Source organism: Miniopterus schreibersii (assembly GCF_964146895.1).
Source record: "Miniopterus schreibersii genome assembly, chromosome: 3".
Classification (NCBI taxonomy): Eukaryota; Metazoa; Chordata; class Mammalia; order Chiroptera; family Miniopteridae; genus Miniopterus; species Miniopterus schreibersii.
Window position 1 is genome coordinate 14,221,843 of NC_138103.1, and position 17,582 is coordinate 14,239,424.

General features: G+C 44.7%; 1 protein-coding gene across 11 annotated transcripts in view; it reads left to right on the forward strand.

The window, feature by feature from the left end:
- RBFOX1 (RNA binding fox-1 homolog 1) overlaps nucleotides 1–17,582 on the forward strand; it is a 1,935,778-nt gene that overhangs the window by 934,133 nt on the left and 984,063 nt on the right. For 4 of the 11 annotated variants that reach the window (XM_081132144.1, XM_081132146.1, XM_081132168.1 and 1 more), the window contains exon 1: nucleotides 13,291–13,614. The exons of 3 other annotated variants lie outside the window; for them this stretch is intronic. In XM_081132144.1, coding sequence (XP_080988270.1) covers nucleotides 13,570–13,614 — 45 coding nt within the window. In that variant the 5' untranslated portion in view covers nucleotides 13,291–13,569. Of the gene's footprint in view, nucleotides 1–13,290; nucleotides 13,615–13,792; nucleotides 13,974–17,582 lie in introns of those variants that run through there. 4 more of the 11 variants (XM_081132164.1, XM_081132154.1, XM_081132152.1 and 1 more) reach the window with 2 other exon arrangements.

Sequence of the window (17,582 nt, forward strand, 5' to 3'; positions counted from 1 at the left end):
TGTAAGACCGTCCCCTTAGTCAAGGCCGTGAACTTACCCATCATCTCCAAAAGGTTCTACTAGCCCTCTTATTTTTCAGTTCTTAATATTTTTTCTTTTGTGGTAAGAGCACTTAACATAAGATTTAACTGCTTAGCAAATGTTTAAGTATACAATACAGTGTTGTTAACCATAGTCACCATGCTGTATGTTAGGGCGTCAGAACTCATTCATCTTGCGTAACTGAAACCTGGATGCTTTGCCCTACATCTCCTCATTTCCCCCTTCCCCACCCCGCCCCACCCCTACCCCAGCCCCGGTAACCACGATTCTACTCTCTGCTTGTTGAGATGGATATTTTAGATTGCTCATAAGAGTGGGATCATGCTGTATTTGTTGTTCTGTATCTGGCTCTTTTCATTATAGGTCCATTCGTGTTGCTGCAAATGGCAGGATTTTCTTTCTTTTTTTTTTGAGGTTGAATAATATTCCTCTGTGTATATATATATATATATATATATATATATATATATATATATCACATGTTCTTGATCTATTGGTCCACTGCTGGGCATTTCGTGTGTGTGTGTTTTCATGCCTTGGCTGGTGTGCACAGTGCTGCAGTGAACGTGGGAGTGCGGATAGCTTTCTGAGAGCCTGACTTCAATTCCTTTGGACGTACACCCAGAAATGAGATTGCTGGGTCAAATGGTAGTTCTATTTTTAGTTTTAGGAAGTTCCAATCTGCTTCTTATACTGGCTGCGCCAATTCACATCCCCACCTACAATGTACAAGGTTCCCCTTTCTGCACATCGTCACCAACACACACACACACACACACACACAATAGCCATTTCTAATAGGTGTGAGGTGATATCTCACTGTGGTTTTGATTTCCCTGGTGATCAGTGATGTTGAGCACCTTTTCAATTAATCTGCATTCAGTGGGTTATTATATGTAAAGTGTTGCAGCATCACCAGGAACTGAGATTACATTAACACAGTGCTTATTTTTAATAGTGCTGTTACTGTAATAATAATTTTATGACTATTAAATGCAGTGACAGACATAGATGCCCAGGCCAGGCGGCTTTATACCTACGGGCGGTCCTGAACTGCAGTGTTTATACCCTCTAGAAACACAATATGGTGGGACAAGGATCCTTAACCCTAGAACACATAGTTCTTGTTTCCTGGAACATCAATTTAGCTTGAAGCTTTTGGAGGAAAGGTATGATGTTTTATATAAAAACAAATATATAGGGAAGGGAAAGCACATGGACTTTTAGGAGAAGCATGAAGCATGAACCACCATTTACGAGCCACTGGATCCTTCCAGCTGTGGGATGAGACTGAGGTCTCCTCTGCCATCAGTTAGTGGTACTTACAGGGGCATTTTTCAGAGCAATAAATTACTCCCCCGCCCAAAGGCAGTTTCTGTTTTCCTGTAAAGTCCTTAGGTTTGCTAATGCAGCTTGTCTGCTTTTGTCAAGATAGTAGCAAGGCCAATAAAGGATTCATAGGAAAATTCTAAAGTAAGCTTTTTTTTTATTTTATATTTTTATTGGGTCAATGTTTCTGATGGTCATCTTGTGGCCAAAATGTCCTTTACCTTTTGAGCTAAAAAAACCCCAACAAACTACTAAAGAAATAGTTTATCCAGGCCTGAGGGATGGGCGTAGGGAGAAGGGTGTGTGGTGTGGGGATGGTGCTTGTCTCTGTAAAGAGATGATTTGAAGTCAGCTCTTTGCTGCATGAGGCAAAAGTCCCATGTCTCTCACACTGTGATGGGGGTAGGGGTGGTTAGGAAGACAATTTTACTTATGTCCCTTAGTTATGAAGAGCCTATAGTTTAGATTTTTACTTTTTCCACAAATAAGGACTTCCAGTAAGTCACCCAGGCTGATTGCAAGGCTCAGAATTACAGTTCACTGAGATCCCCGGCTGGACCAGGCCCCTGGGAACAAATTAATATTTCCTATAACACCCAAAATGATTTTGTAAAGAGCACAATTCTAGTTTAGAGCATTGCCATCTGCAGTGGGACATTTAAATCAGAATTAGTTCCAGAAATCGCAAATGACACATCGCTGTCACTCAAACTGTGATTGGTACAGTACTTTCTGTTTTATTAACAAGTCTAATGGGACATCGTTTGGCCATAAAAATTCTCACCTGCTAAAGAGCCCTTAAATCACTATTTTTTTGGTTTTGCATTTGCAAAAACAAATGAAATTGTTTTATTGATGCACATGCATTAAAACATTAAAATGCTCAGCAGAGACTTTTAAAACGTGTCCTAATTTTTCTTCCTTGCTAAATTGTGGCCCCCTCATTCCTCTAACTTTTCTCAGGGACGAGACATCCCAGGCTTTAGAGGGGTCCTAGGATATTCTTTCTGACCCTGGAAGGTTCTCTCCCACTACATGAGTAACAAAAACTATGGACAGAAAAAGCCTGTGGGGCGCACATAGTACCTGGATGCAGCTGGCTGCTGTGCCAAGGTCAGTGGCGGAGTTTCTGTTCATAGCAGCACAGTTTACAATAGCTAAGATCTGGAAACAGCCCAGGGGCCCATCAGTAGATGAGCGGATAAAAAAGCTGTGGGACATTTACACCATGGAGTACTATGCAGCTATAAAGAAGAAGAATCTCGTACCCTTTGGGGCAGCATGGAGGGACCTGGAGAATATTATGCTAAGTGAAATAAGCCAGGCAGAGAAAGACAAGTATCTCACTTATGAGGTGAATCTAATGAACAAAATAAACTGATGAACAAAACAGATCCAGAGACACTGAAACATGGAACAGACTGAGGGATCTCAGAGGGAAGGGGGGCAGGGAAGGAAGAGATTAATCAAAGAACTTATATGCTTATATGCATAACCCATGGACAAAGGATACAAACGATAGTGTGGGGATGGCCTGGGGTGGGGGCGGGAGCAGGGTGGAGAGGGCTAATGGAGGAAAAAGGGGGCATCTGTAACACTCGAAACAATAAAGTTTAAACCCATAAAATAAAATAATAAAATAAAATAAATAAAAAATAAAAGCCTAAAAAAAAAACCACTTAAGAGGCAAGGAGTGGGAGAGGGGCGTAGTTGTGGTTTTTAAAAATAATGTATTGAGGTGAAATTCACATAATATAAAATTAATCATTTTAAAGTGGAAAAAAAAAAGAGAGAACATTGAGGATTCTGATAGGAATGAAAGTGGAGAGGCAAGGAAATAGGAAAAAAAGTGCTGGGGTAAAATATAGAAAAGTCGAAAGGAAAATAAAGTCACACCTAAGGATTTTCAGCGAAACAGCAAGTGCTACTAAGGAATAAACCCCGGCCTGCCCCGCGCCGGTGGCGCTCTAGAGACCCAGCCAGGATGCAGCCGGGGCTCCCGGGGCGGTCCCTTTCGGAGGCCTTGGGTCGGAGCCTCCTTCAGGGGCCAGCGCAGCTCGGGGATGGACCCCCTTCAGTTAGGCTCCAGCTGAGGCCTTGGCTTGCCTTTGGGGGCCAGGCCTGCGGAAAAGCTGTTGCTGTGAAAACCCGCCCTGGGCAGGCTGAGCTGCACCCGCTCTGAGGGGTGTCCCCAAGCTGAGAGCCCAGGAGGAAGGCAGATCCCTAGCTCCTGGTTCAGGCTCCCCCGTCGCATAGGTGCTCTGCCTGGAGCCCTTCCCATGTTCCGGTTGAATGTCTGTACCTCGGGTAGGATTGCCATGGCACTGCTTAGCATGGGGACTTTGAGCTTCCTGCAGAGACATCATCCAGCCCCTGAAATGCTCTCTTATGCCAGTGGCTCCCTAAGTGAGAGTTAGGGGTCCTCCGATGCCAACCGAGACCGATAGGGTAGCAGGTGGGCACCTCACAATCCTATACTGTATCTCCCGGGGACTAAGCTGTGGGCACATGAACAGTGGCATCGTCCTCGTGATAAAGGGTCTGCGATAACAAGGGAGCTGAAATTCTAGACAGCAAAGTGACCCAAAGTAAGCTGTTTCCTGCTCAGCCTTGGCACACTGTGAGCCTGGCAGGCAGTAAACATTCGTTAAATGTCTGCTTTGTGCCTGGCAAACAGACTTTTGTGTAGTGAATGCATTATTATAGTATTACCATTCGTTTTAAATATCCATATACAGACGCCTGACTAAACATTGTCTATAGCTGAAATTTCTGCATTTAAGTGAGTCTGGCTGTTCCATTGTGTGCTCCCCAGATCCGTGAAGCGTGAGTATGTTAAAAAGGTCACATTGGATCCAGGTGGTTACAGTAACAGTGCATGGATTTAACCACCTCAGTGCACCTTACTGGTTATAAACCAGCCATGGATGTTAAATGTGTGACTATGTTGTCATATAAAACACAGGGCACAGTCCTGTCTTCTGCGCATTTATTCAAATGTATTTTATGACTTGATTAGCAACTGTATCTTACTGTGTTGCCTTGGACATTAATAGTGTCAAGTATCAGGGTCTATCTACACTTCCAAGGTCACCTAGTCTATGCCCAAGCTCTCTAAGCTCGTGAATTCAAGGTGATCAGAGCCTCTCCCCAGAGTCCCAGGCCTATGGATCCACTCGCCCCTTGGATAAGTTCATCTGGAAGTTCCGCAGGGGCACCCAACTCACTGCAGCCAATATGAGCCTCTTGTCTTTCCCAGATCTTTACCTGATGCTCCTGAACGTCGTCATTGGGTAGCGATTCAATCAATAACTTGTAGCGCAGATCTAGGAACTGACATTAACTTTTGGGCTTTTTTCACACTTTTTATTTAGTCATCCCCATGCATATATATCTTCCCATCATTCAACGAGTCCTGTCAGTGCTATTTATAGGAGACGTATCAAATCCTTCCTTTCCACTACACCCTTCCTGCCATGTCTTTGTTTATGCAAACCCTCATCATCTTTGGCCTGGAATATAACAAGGCTCTCCTAACGGATCTCCCTGCTTTCAGTGGTTCGTCTCTACCTTCCAGATGGAGTAGCTTTCCTACCACTGCCTTCCACTTCTTTGTGGGGCAATGGGGTTGAAACTCCTTAGTATGATTCACAGGGCCCTTTGTCATCTGACCTGCGACCAGTTCATACATCTACCCTGTCCCCTAGCTCACGCGGTCACACCTCTGTTGCTTTGTATAAGTCGTGTCCTCTTGTTAGAATGCCTTTCTCTTCTGACTATGTTGAACGAACTCCTGTGCATCCTTTAAAACCCACCTCAAGCATCACCTTTGTGAATTCTCTGAAATCTGCCTTTTGTCATTAGGCAGAGCAAGAAGCCTCCTCTGCTAAGCAGATGCATAGCACTCTTTATGTCACTGATTCCAGTAATTACAATACTATTTTATATTGTAATATTGTTTGTATTTGCCTTTATCAACAGACTTACCCGCTTTGTATCTCCAGGCCCAACAAAGGTTCTGGAATTCACATATGGAATATAATGGGCATCCACGTATATAATGTTACAGGAATGAATCGATCACTTATATTTTGGTGACATTCTCAGACAAGAAGACATCTTTATGCTTAAAATGGAAAAAAAAAAAAAAAAGAAAACCTAACAAAGCTTTTAGAATCAGAGAACTTGTATTTATTTTAATACTCAGTGTTTAAATTGCATTTCTGATGGGCTGGCTCTAGCTACGCTTCATGAAAGAGCATGAGCCACGGGGAAGACGTTTATTCATCTCAGCATTGGGATATTTTGCTTTTCTGCAAAGCAAAGGGATCTGGGGACTTTTTTGCAGGCTGGCCATGTCTGTGCATTCCCAACTGTGTCTAGAGATTCTAGCAAGGATGGAGAGTGGGGTCTGGACTTCACGGGAAGTCGGCTTTCATAGGAAGCATTAGCTGAGATAAAGAATAGAGAATTAAAGAAGAAAGCTTTCAGTGGCCAAGACAGCAATTCTCCCCATCTCTGCCTTTCTCTGGGGCCAAACAGACTCTTGTTTCTGCTTATCTGTCTCCCCCTTCTTTCCAGTTCTTTCTAGAGGTTGCCTTTCTGTCCTGGACTGTGTCTCTTGACTAGTCATCAGACTCTACCATGAAATCTACCTGATCTTACAAGTCCAGCTGTGGAAGCTCACCCTTCCATCTCTTTCCAAAAGTCTAAGAGACACTCCAGTTTGACCAGATAAGGGTAGATGTCTGACCCTGGTCCCTGGATGGGCGACTGGTTGAGGTGGGGCTGGGAGAGGAGCAGTTTCTCTAAGGAGTAAGAGGACAGAGAAAGGGGGTAACAATTGGCATCTGCATGGTAGCCCAGGAGGAGATGTTGGCTGACATAGGCCTATAGCATCAGCTGCCTTTCCATCTCCTAAACCCTCAGGAAGAAGACCCCCTCAGTGTTGAGATTTCTACTCACATTCTGTCCTAGGCCGAGATCACATCAGGTCATTGGGCTCAAGAGTCCTGTTGTATCACTCCTACCGGGGTGACAGACTGCTACCCCCTGCAGGGAGAGGGGGTTTGGGGAACAGAATGATCAGCCATGTCTTTTATGACTTTTTTGCTCTCCAACCCTTGTATCCAATTTTCTATTTAGGCAGTTCAAGGGAAAGTTGTTCTAATGAAGATAGAATGACTATTTAGGGGTATCTGCAAGCAAGCCTTTTCCATCTTCACAATGTCCATGCTGGTGTAACCTACAGAAGACCGATGATAATGCATGTATCTCTCCCATTGTAGGGGGGGGACATACCTTGTCCTTCACTTAGGTCCTCCACCCCCGGGGCCCTGTGACTGGAACTGACGAAAGATGGGTCAACAAGAGAACATACACATTTAGTTCATGCAAGTTGTTGCATGTGACACAGGGGCCTCCATAAGGGAATGAAGACCCACCTTATAAGGGAATGGGCACCTTATACGAGGTTGGATGAAAAGTGGAAAGTCGTGGAAAAACGTGATAGGACAAAGGGATATGACCGAAGGGTAGTGAACTGGGGAGGCAACTTAGCGAGGCCTATTTATTTGTACTTCTCTCCTGGTTGTGGTCCTTCTACCTCCAGAGAAAGGATGCTCCTTTCCTGTACCACGGGCACCTCTCATGTGAGCTCTTGTTTCAGGGAGCAGGCAGGTCAGAGAGCTCTCCTGCACCTGCCGTTTCTCAAGTCCTTTAGCTTCACATGTCCAGTACACCAAGGTGCTGTGTTTTGGAGCAGCATTGTCCTGACCCCACCACTGTGCACCCAATCTTCTGCTCCGGGATCCCAGGACACCGTGCAATATCTGCAAGTAAAGTTTCCCTCCTGCATCTTAGCTCTCCCAGCTCTGAACCTGAACCTTATTTCGGGTACCGCCAACTTGTCTATTTTGTGTTCTGGTTATTGGTGAACGTATATCACCCTCCGAGGCTCTTTGCTGGCAGAGTACATACATCTGCCTCATTTTTGTAGCTCGACAGTGCAGCTCAGGTGGCATGGGCTCAATAGTATTTGAGTGAAACAAAGGCAGGAAGCCGAACTATGTAATAATAAACCCTAACAACCCAAGAATCTTATCTATGGCACCGATCCTCATTCCCCCATCTCATGGCAACATTTATTTCCTACTAGAACATAAGCTCCCCGAGGGCTGGGGCTTTGTCTGTCTTGTTCACCAAACAAAATATTGAAAACAACCATTGTAGAAATAAACAAAGACCAACTAAATGAGAACAAGCAGAGGGTGTTTACTGGCTATAGCTGGGATGACAGCCACCATCACTTGTGTTTTGGCAGAGGCTCGGGGAGTTAGGTAGAAGAGTGGAAAGCTTTATAGGAGGAAAAGGGGAGGCTTCAGGAATGCCCTGATCAGAGGTTTCTGGCCTGGGGAAGATGCAGGTGGACCAAGAGGAAGCAGGACCTTCTACATGACTGGTTATGGGGCATATTTAGCTTTCTTTTGGTTCTACGTTGGAAGTAGGGACAAAAATGAGAGAAGCTGGCTATTACTAATCAAGTAATGGCTGTTTTTGAGACAAATGTTACAGGGACTTCTAAGAGGAAGGAGGGAGGAAAGAGGGAAGGAATGACAGAGGGAAGCTATTATCCACCTTCCATCACGTAGATTTCATTTGAACACCACCTGTCAAGGGGCAGCTCATCAGAGCCGACTTGGCGGCGGTTTTCAGGGGCGCCCACCCTTGAATTACATTCCGTAATCCAAAGCCGGGGCACCGTGGAGAAGAAGGAGACTCTTTTCCTGTCATCTGGCCCAATAAGAGCCAAAGGCTTTTGAGGAGGCACTTAAAGAATTTTCAGTCTGCAATTGTGCAGAAGCTGTTGTTCAGGTAATTTAACATTGATTTTAGTTTAAAAGGCAATTAAGACAAAATGGACAGCCACTAGCCACTTAGGTTAAATAAGCTTAGATTTAAATTGCTCCCCATTACCACCTTTGTTTTCTGTGTCTGAGCTCTTTTATGCTAATTTAGCCTGCAGTTGGGCGGTGGCCCAGTTGGAGCAGGTGGATGGAAGAAGGGCCAGAGCCAGGGGGATGGTTATTGAAAGAGGAACTAGTTGGCCCCAAATTGTTCCCAGGTTGAAATGGGTTCTCTTTTATACCACTACTGGGAATATAGGTTAGTAGAACATTCCAGTATTCTAGTTCCTTATAGCTAAAATCCTAAAACCAGTGCCCACATTTTGACCTATCGGTTTCGCTTTCAGATATTTACCATGAGATAAAGAACAGAGACAAGCTCATGACATTATAGGCAAGGATGTTCATTGCAGTGTTATTTAACATAGAATGAAACAAAACCGTGCATTATAGTGGTATACCAAAATTGATGCTATCTTTTTATTATTTTTATTATTATTAGGCAGAACCTCCTCATGAGATACGGCAAAGTGAGACAATATGATAAGGCATTTTATGTGGTAAAATGTCTGTTGTGTTTATGAATTTTTATTTACCTATTCAATAAAAAATGTCTGAAGTGGATGGATTTGCAATCAAATATTGCATGTGGCTGTCTTTGGATGCTAAAATAATGAGTGACTTTCCCCCCCCCCCGTGCTTTTCCAAATCTTGTAAGCTTTCCAAGATCAACACACATTGGTTTTATATTTATAAAAAGCATGGAAAAACAATACTTGTTTGTTGCAATGCTATTTAATTAAAAACCATTCCTCTCAGTAGCGTGCTTGATACAGACCACCTCGAGAAAAAGGTTATGCGTGCGTGCTAAATTACGAAGAGGTGGAACGGATGTTCGGTTGCAATAATTCTGTTTCTTGCTCAAAATAAGTCTGCTAAGCCTCATTAAAGAATGTCGTTCACCTGGTCCTACTTTAAAGTTGTTAGGTGAACCATGCTTCTAAAATATGCCCAAGTAATTCATGCATTTGTCTGTTAGGAAATGTGGTCATTTACTAGCCACCAATGTTGAGCTAATGGGATCCATTTCAGAATATAACCACAATCAGTCCACCATAAATCGTGTGCTCTCCCATCTCAATATGCTTCATTAAGCTCACCTTTCCCGATGCAACTGGATTAGTAGACGTCAGGACAAAGAAAATCATTAGGTCCCACTGTTCTAATCCGACAAAGCGCCAGCGTGGTTGCTATGTAATTTCATTTTATTTCTTCAGATGGAACCTGCTTTGTGCTTTTCTATGAGAAAATATTTTCAAACTGGTAAAGAAGCAATATTCCTGTATTGTGAGGCCGATCTCAGCCGGTCATTACCATAACTTCTAGCACAAAGGATAATCTATGTCGCATTTTACTCCAAGGATAAGATTGATTTTTATAAAAATCTTTAGTGCACTGAGGCTTAGCAATTTTTTTTCCTATGAAGAAGCAATTAGATACTGGGGTTTTCCAGAAATGTTTGGTGAGCGTAAGCCAAACCTGGATGTTTTTTTGAAGGTCTTATCATTCAGGACTTGAAGAGAAAAGGCAGATCCTGGTGAGAGAAATACTGTTGGCACAATGGTGGTTGTCACCACTTATATGGCCAGGGGTGTCCAGTGTCTCCTTCTATTTTATATCTATTTGGAAAATTGACAAATACCTGAAATAACAAAGAAGAACGTAATGGGCTCCCATATTTCTACCACCAAGAGCTGCCTATTTTGAATTTATTTGTTCCAGGTATGTGTATCTATCTCTACATCCACACACACTTTAAAAGTGGTACATACATTCTGTTGGGTCAAGACAAGCCACATGTGTGCGTAGTGTTTGTATATATGTATGAATATATTATATGCATGCATAATTTAAAGGTTTTATATACATACAAACTTCATTTTGTAAGTTATGCGTCTGTGTTTATATGTACGAGCGCACATATCTAAAGGGTTAGTATATAAAACACACATGCTACCTCTTTATAAAAGTATAGTACCGATATACAAATTCTCTTAAAAGGGAACTAGAGCTCTCTCACCCTGCTCCATCAGCCCGTCTCCTCCCATTTCCCCAGAAAGAAGACTGTTATGAATTTGGGGCCCATTCTTCTAGACCAGAGATTGGGGAACTTTTTTTGGCAAAGGCCAGATAGTAAATATTTTGGGCTTCGTGGGCCATTTGGTCTCTATCATCACTAATCAACACCGCCACTGAGCAGAAGCAGTTACAGACAATGTGTAAGCAAATGGGACATAGCTGTATTCCAATAAAACTGCATTCTCGGACAGTGAAATTTGAATTTTCTACATTTTTCACATATCATAAAATATTCCTCTTCTTTTTATGCTTTTTTTTTTTTTTTTTTTTTAACCACTTAAATATAAAAGACATTTTCAGCTAGTGGGTTGTACAAAAACAGGCAATAGCTGAATTTGGCCAGCCTTCCTTCTGGATCATTTCCTATTCATCCACAAATAAGTATATATCTATAGAAAATCCATCATATTATTTCACTTGTGCATTTTCTCTCATAAATTGTATCATAGTGTATGAATCAGTTAAAACTTGCTTCTTTATCTCGGCAAAATTTTTACTGAAAAATATATGTACATATAGTTGTACTATGTAGTCTGTATAGCAGCTTTTTTCTCTATAGATCTCCATGCTCTTACAGCTACAAATTATCAGCAGGTAGCTTTAATTAGCATTTTCACTGCTATATAGTATTCCACACAGGGCATATCATAGTTTTATGCCAATACATACTTAGTTTGTTGTTCTTTTTCCTGTTACAAGCAGTGATGCTGGTACATCCCTTAACATAGCTTGTGCATATGCTTTTTCAGGTGGACATTAGACGTAGAGCTCCTTGGTTATAGAGTGAGCGCATTCTCGATTTTAATTCATCTCAGTAAATCGGTTTCCAGAGCGACACCACCACTTTGCGTTCCCGCAGGGGCTTGGGGGTTTCATCCACTGGTGCTTTCCCCATACAGTGGGAGCGAGGAAGCGACCTTAGCCCTGTATCATCTGGTCTTGTTGCCACAGATGCTAGTGTGGACCTTTATTTCCCTCTGGGTGAGTACAGACATCGTCTTAACTCTTTGCCGGGGCACTTACACATGAGAATAGCAATTTATATCAATAACCAGGTTTGGCAACATCTGCCAAGGTTGTCACACTCTGTGATTAAATGGCCATATGTGCCAGGGAACAAGAGGACAAATGGGGTTGTAATTAGGGTTTGCTATCTCCTCCCCTCCCCCCCGCCCCCCCCCATCCTTAACTTAGAATAACCTTGCTTTTGTGTACTGATCTGTGAATCAAACCAGTCCACTGAGAATGCCAGTCTCTGCTGGCAGATACAGTAAAAATAACACTTTATGTTTGTGTATCTCTATAATTACATAGGGTTCTGGTTATGCAAAAAGTCTGGAAACCTGTCTGGTTATGAAAAGTCTAGAAACCTTTGGCCATTTTACCACAAGGCTGGAGGACATGTGCTTGCATTAGACCTTAACTGTTAAAATAACCAGGGAGTATAGTGGGTCATCACTGTGAAAGGAAGTTTTACCTAACGCTATCTTCGCATCCTTTACATGCCACCGCCCCCAAGAAAGGCAGGTGGAGAAAACGGGGGTAAACTTTCCTTAACTCTACGGGGAGCAATGAAAACAGCATTTTAACTCAATCTGAAAACCCCCTTAATGTGTAAAAGGGGATAACACTTCTCATTTTGTTATTGGCCTGACAGAGATGGATGATGGCTACGTAGGGACTTGGCATGTTCCAAAAAAAAAAAACACAACTCTGAAAATATTGCCTCTAGATATGAGGCTGTAATAAATGTGAAAATAAACATCTGAGAGATTTATTAGCATTTTAAAATTTGCTTACTGATATATACAGTTCTAATCAGTTGTACACGAGGCCTTTAACTGAAATAAAGTATCCGAGAAATGGCAAGGAAGACAATGAATCTTTCCCTGTTAATAAAACGTCCTCTATTTACCCACGTGTGAAATCTTCATGCAGGTTTAGATCCCTCCCGTTCCATCCTTAAGTGCTTAAAGCAGCAAGGCCATCTCCGGCCATGCACTTTTCAGTTCTGACTGTAAGGAAAAAGTAAAAAAAACACACAAAAAACAACCTAATTTTTTCTCGATCCAAAAGGCTCACTTCCCCAGCCCATCAATGGCTTAATCCTTAAGGGAAGCAGCACTTAGACTGGGAATAGCTGGGACCTTGTACAACTCATTCCCACTTAACTTAAAAAAAAAGGGGGGGGGAATTTGCCTTGATGTCGTAATTCTTCAAGGTAAATACACTTTCAAGGGGATGGGTAAAGTGCAACAGGACACAGCAGATCTTTCCCCCCGGACGCAGGCTCCGGCTCTCCAGCATGTGCATCACGTGCAGGAAGGTTTGAGATCACAGTGCTGGGAAAAGTGCAGCCGCCTCCAGGAGAGAATCTGTGGCAGCCCTGGGGGGAGACGGCGGCGGGCTTTTCATCTTTTACTAGTATTTATATATGTGAAGTAGCAGCATGTTGGAAGTCGTAAATACTGTCCCGTGGACGTCTTGAATAATGCAGGAGCCGTGTAAGTAATTGGAACTGCTTATATCCTGCCTTTAGACATCTCACTGCTGGTGAGTTAAAATTGGTTGTCAAGTGCGGACTCGGAGGACCTTGCAAGGTGCCCTATTCTGTCATGTGGTACATATTTAATGCTTGAAAGAGCAAGGGAAGGGACACGTGCGTGGGGGGGGGGAGACGAGGTGGGGGGGGAGAAGATAGCGCTGGCAGCTGGGTGCTTTGCACCCCCTTGTAGAAGCGTGGAGGCGGGACCCACGCAGCCTGGGCATCCAGCGCCTTCGCAGGCTGCAAGACTTTGCAAAAACATTGGGCGTCCAATTTGGCGAGCATTTTTTTTTTTTTTTTTTTTTTTTGGCGCGGAGGCCAAGACGACCCGGGCAGCTGGGCTGAGGCGCTGCAGCGTCCGTGGCACCTCGGTGGCCTCCCTTTGTGTCTGTCTCCGCGTTGATTGCCTCCTCGCTAGGGCTGCTCGCTCCCTCTCCCCCGCCCCCCTTTCTGCACCTGCTGGCCACGGTGCGAGGCTGCCAGGCAGCGCCGCGCCCGGCGCAGGGCCGGAGTCATTTACATTGCCGGCACGTGGGGGCCGCGCGCCGGCCTCGGGACTTCTCCCGCGTCCTCCCGGGGAGGAAACAGGAGGCACTTTTGCAGCCGACGATGAAATCTTGGCATCTAATTGCAGTCGTGGGAGATGCCCTTCAGGTGAGGCGAGAGGAGGCTCCGCACGCTGTCAGGGAAGGGGAGGCAGCGAGGCAGAGGGAGCGATGGAGACCCAGCAGCGTCTGCGGCGGCTCCCCGAAGCCCACTGACTCGCGGGCGGGGGCGGGGGCCGGGCCGGGGGCGGGCGGCGGAGGGGAGGAGTGTGCGAATTGACATTTTTGGCTGCCTGTGGCAGAGGCGCCGCCGTCAGCCGCTGTCCAACGTGCTGGCGGAGAGGGTGGCGGCGAGCGCGCCTCCGGGGCTGCCCGTTAAAATAGGGACCCGGCGGCGGCTGCGATCCGGGCAGAGCGGAGCCGCGATGCAAGGCTGCGGCCGCGGGCGCAGCGCCTGAACGAGCCCCGGTAGGTACGGCCACCCCGGGGACCCCGCGCCGGGCACCGGGCAGGCTGCGCGCTGGGGTGGCCCCGGCGCACCCCCGGGGCCCGGGGCGCAGGAGGACGAGGGGTGTTTGGAGCGATCGGGAAGCCCCAGGATGAATCGATTTCCTTTACCGGCGAGAAGTTCCTGGGGGAACTTCCATCGCCCATGCTCCTGGAGTCCGTTTAACTTTATTTCCAGATAGGGCCGCGCGTTTATAAGAAAAGGCGTGCAAGTCCCAGGACGCGGGGCCAGGGCTTGGCAAAGCTGCGCGGCTCTTGTAAGTGAGCGGTTGAGGGAACCGCCGCCGGAGGGGCCGAGCCCCGGGAAAGTTGGCAGGCTCGCGCGCCGGGCCGCGCGTGGGCGTGGGCGTGTGCGGGGAGACGCGCGCCTGTTTGTGCGAACGTGTCCGCCCTGCGGGTTGCGCGCGGGGATGGTGCTCGCGCCCCTCTGCGCGGCCCGGTCCCCCCGCCCGGGGAGGAGACGCTAAATGGACAATGTGGAGGATGCTTTCCACTGGAGAGACAGGCTCTGGGCCATGCTGGTAAATGAAACAAGAGTTGTCCTTTTTTGAGAGATCCAATGGGGAGGGGTGGGGAGGGGGGAGGAGGGAGACTGTGCTTTGCCTTCCAAAGTGATGGAATCAACTGGTAAGCATTTTAAAAAATATGCCAAGTATTCAACACGGCATTTACCAGCCTAGAAGGATCTCACCTAGAAGACTCCGTCTCCCCGCCTATCCCAATAGCCATTATTTTCAGATTACAGTGCCATGGGTGGTTTTACTTGTGTCTGTTGCCAAAGGAGCTATGTCCCCCCCTCCATACACACCCACACTTAATAGGGGCCAAAGGGGGAATTCTGAACCCAGAAGTTTTGTTGGCAAAATCATCTTATTAAAATGTTCTTTAAATTCCTAGCTAAAACGAGTCCCTTTGAATATCTCATCCTTTGCTCCTTGTGGTCCAATTCTGGTAGCACAGAAATGAATGCAATGTAGAATGGAGGCAGTCCAAGCTGGTTGTGTAATCTCTCCTCCTCGGGGTGGCTGGGTAGTCCATGGGTTTAAGATCAATAGGTATCTTGGGAGATCCAAAGGGCCAGGGTATAAACACGTTTGTGACATGGAGTCACTTGCCCGTATGGTTTGCTGTGGTTAAGTTTGAAGAAGGTTGTGGTTCAAGTACGTAAAGTCGGGTCAGGCAGTGACAGCTGTTTACAGTTGGCGCTTGGAGGGAATTCCCGCAGCGTCAGGATTTTCATATAAGAAGCAGGGTTTTCCGGCTCTCATCTGCCCACTCACGCTCCCCACCCAGGCCGATGCTCCCTCTTTGTTAGAATGCTCACCGGTTATGAGAGAAAGTCGATTTTCTGACGAGTGGAGGAAGCACTTGTCCTCAGATGTTTTGCACCCTGAAGGGTCGTTGGAGCATGACTTTCGTTCCTTTCTTTCTGCCATTCCCTGCTCGTGTACAAGAGTCCATTGATAGCAGGCAACCCGCTGTACACGGATCTTATTTTCAAAAGTGAATATTTCAACTTCTCTTGTCATTCCATTTCAGCCAAGCATGTAGACTCTCGGGGAATGTGTTTACTACCAGAAAAGAGCTGCGTCGTTTCTCTGTTGCCACCAAGTGATGGGTGTTCACAGCAGTGCACTCGGCCTGTTGTAACTTTATTGGGAGAAGCACACTTTTACGTTTGTCTAAGAGGGCCTTGCGCTTCAAACTTCTGTTTTCCCTATTGCCTTCCTTACTTTTAGACTCTGAATTCACTTAAATCTGGGTTTACTTGGACTTGGTAGAAATAACCACTAGCCTTGACTTATAGGACAGTTTATTTAAGTACCACAAAGATAGTTTTTCTTCTTTAATCAATTATTTTTTCTCCCCATGCGTATGACACAATCGTTGAAGTGAGTTTCATTTAAAGGGCTTTTAGCAACAATTGCCTTCCCTTAAATGATAGTTGTGAAATTTTGAGAATATATGATCATATTTCAAGAACATTATATGAGAATCAGAAAACATGTTTCTTACCGTTTTCTGTTTGCTTACAGAGAACCTGTTTGGATGGGTCAGTCTTGAGCTAAATAACCATTACAATGTCCAGTGAAATATAATTTTAGTCTCGTTTTCTGTCTAAATGTATCATTTGTATATTATGTTTAGAGCAAAGTTTTAGTACCAGAGAAATGGAATGTTGTCCAAAAGAAGAACACTTATAAAATAATAATAAAACTTTATTAATTGCAATTTTATTTATGTTTAATTGTTAGCTATTTTTTAAAAGTTATGTGTATTAGTCTCCAAGTCATCACAGAGAGGGCTGGAGTAAGTCCTCTGAAAGTAATTCTAAAGCCATTAAAGTCCAACTTCGTCCCTGAGACTTTGATCCCCAGCTTGTGCTGATTTTCCCACAAATGTAAAAATAAACGGAGAAAAAGCATGGACCCGTAATGCTTTTTGCACGTTGGACTTCATCCTGATGTCGATCTGGAAACTTCAGGACGTGGTGATACACGAGCTCTTTGTACATGTTCACGGTGCATATCTTTGACCCCTGTTTCTTTTTCCTTCGATTTCTGCAGAGGCGAGCGTTTGCGGGTCTTCTGAGCAATAGTAAACAGGAGCAAACCAGGGATGGAGAATTTTTTAATTATGCACTTCACTTTAGTTGAATGAAATCGTATATAACAAAACAGCAGTCCTGGGGTTCGGTGTTCATGCTGACCCCCTCTGTCTGCAGGGTACTAGAAGGAAGAAAGAAATCTTTCAAAGTCAGCTTTTAGCTCACAGTGCTCGACTCGGAAACCTTTATATTTATTCAATAATGTCTCCAACAGTTTTCAGGGGTGCTTTTTAACTGATAGCTGTGCATTTTATATGCAAAGTTGTGGTGGGGGGGGGCGGTGCCCCAAACCTGAAAAGGCTTGTGTCAGCTATAGCGACTCTTTTCAGATTCAGCAAAACGAGGTTATGAATTCAAGCAATTAAAAATGACAAAAAGCCCAATTTCACTGCTTAGATTAATACACTTCCAATTTTTCCTGCTCCGGAAAAAATTTCAAAGTGTTCTCTCTGGTTAGCTGTGTGCATAACGTATGGAGTAGGGGAAGGCCCCCGTTTCACAGTTGCTTATGAAGTCAGAAGGCTTTGATGTGGGGAAGGTAAATAGGGTCAATTGGATGTTCTTAACACAGTTTTATATTTGCAAGTTCTCGTGAAATTATTTCAGTTGGGCTTAAAGAAAGAGCAAGAAGAGCAGGTGTTAGTCCCCTCGCATTAATTGGTGGTGAGTAATCATTCAGCTAGTCCCAAAGTCAAGGAGGTCAGAGAGGACCTTCGGAGAAATGATATAATTGCAGCAGACACAGTGTATCCATGTTCCCAGGAAGGCATGCTATTTTTTTTTTTTTTTTTTATGCAATGGTGGGCATATTTGGAACTTTCTCTGTCTATAGACATGAAGTCTGGAATTCTGGATTTGTTGATCTAATTAGCCAAATCTCATTGCTCTTTAAACTGGGCCTTTTTACTTATCGAGAAGTTAGTAGACAACCAGTTGCACTGAGCTCCCTGCAGTTGTTGGTT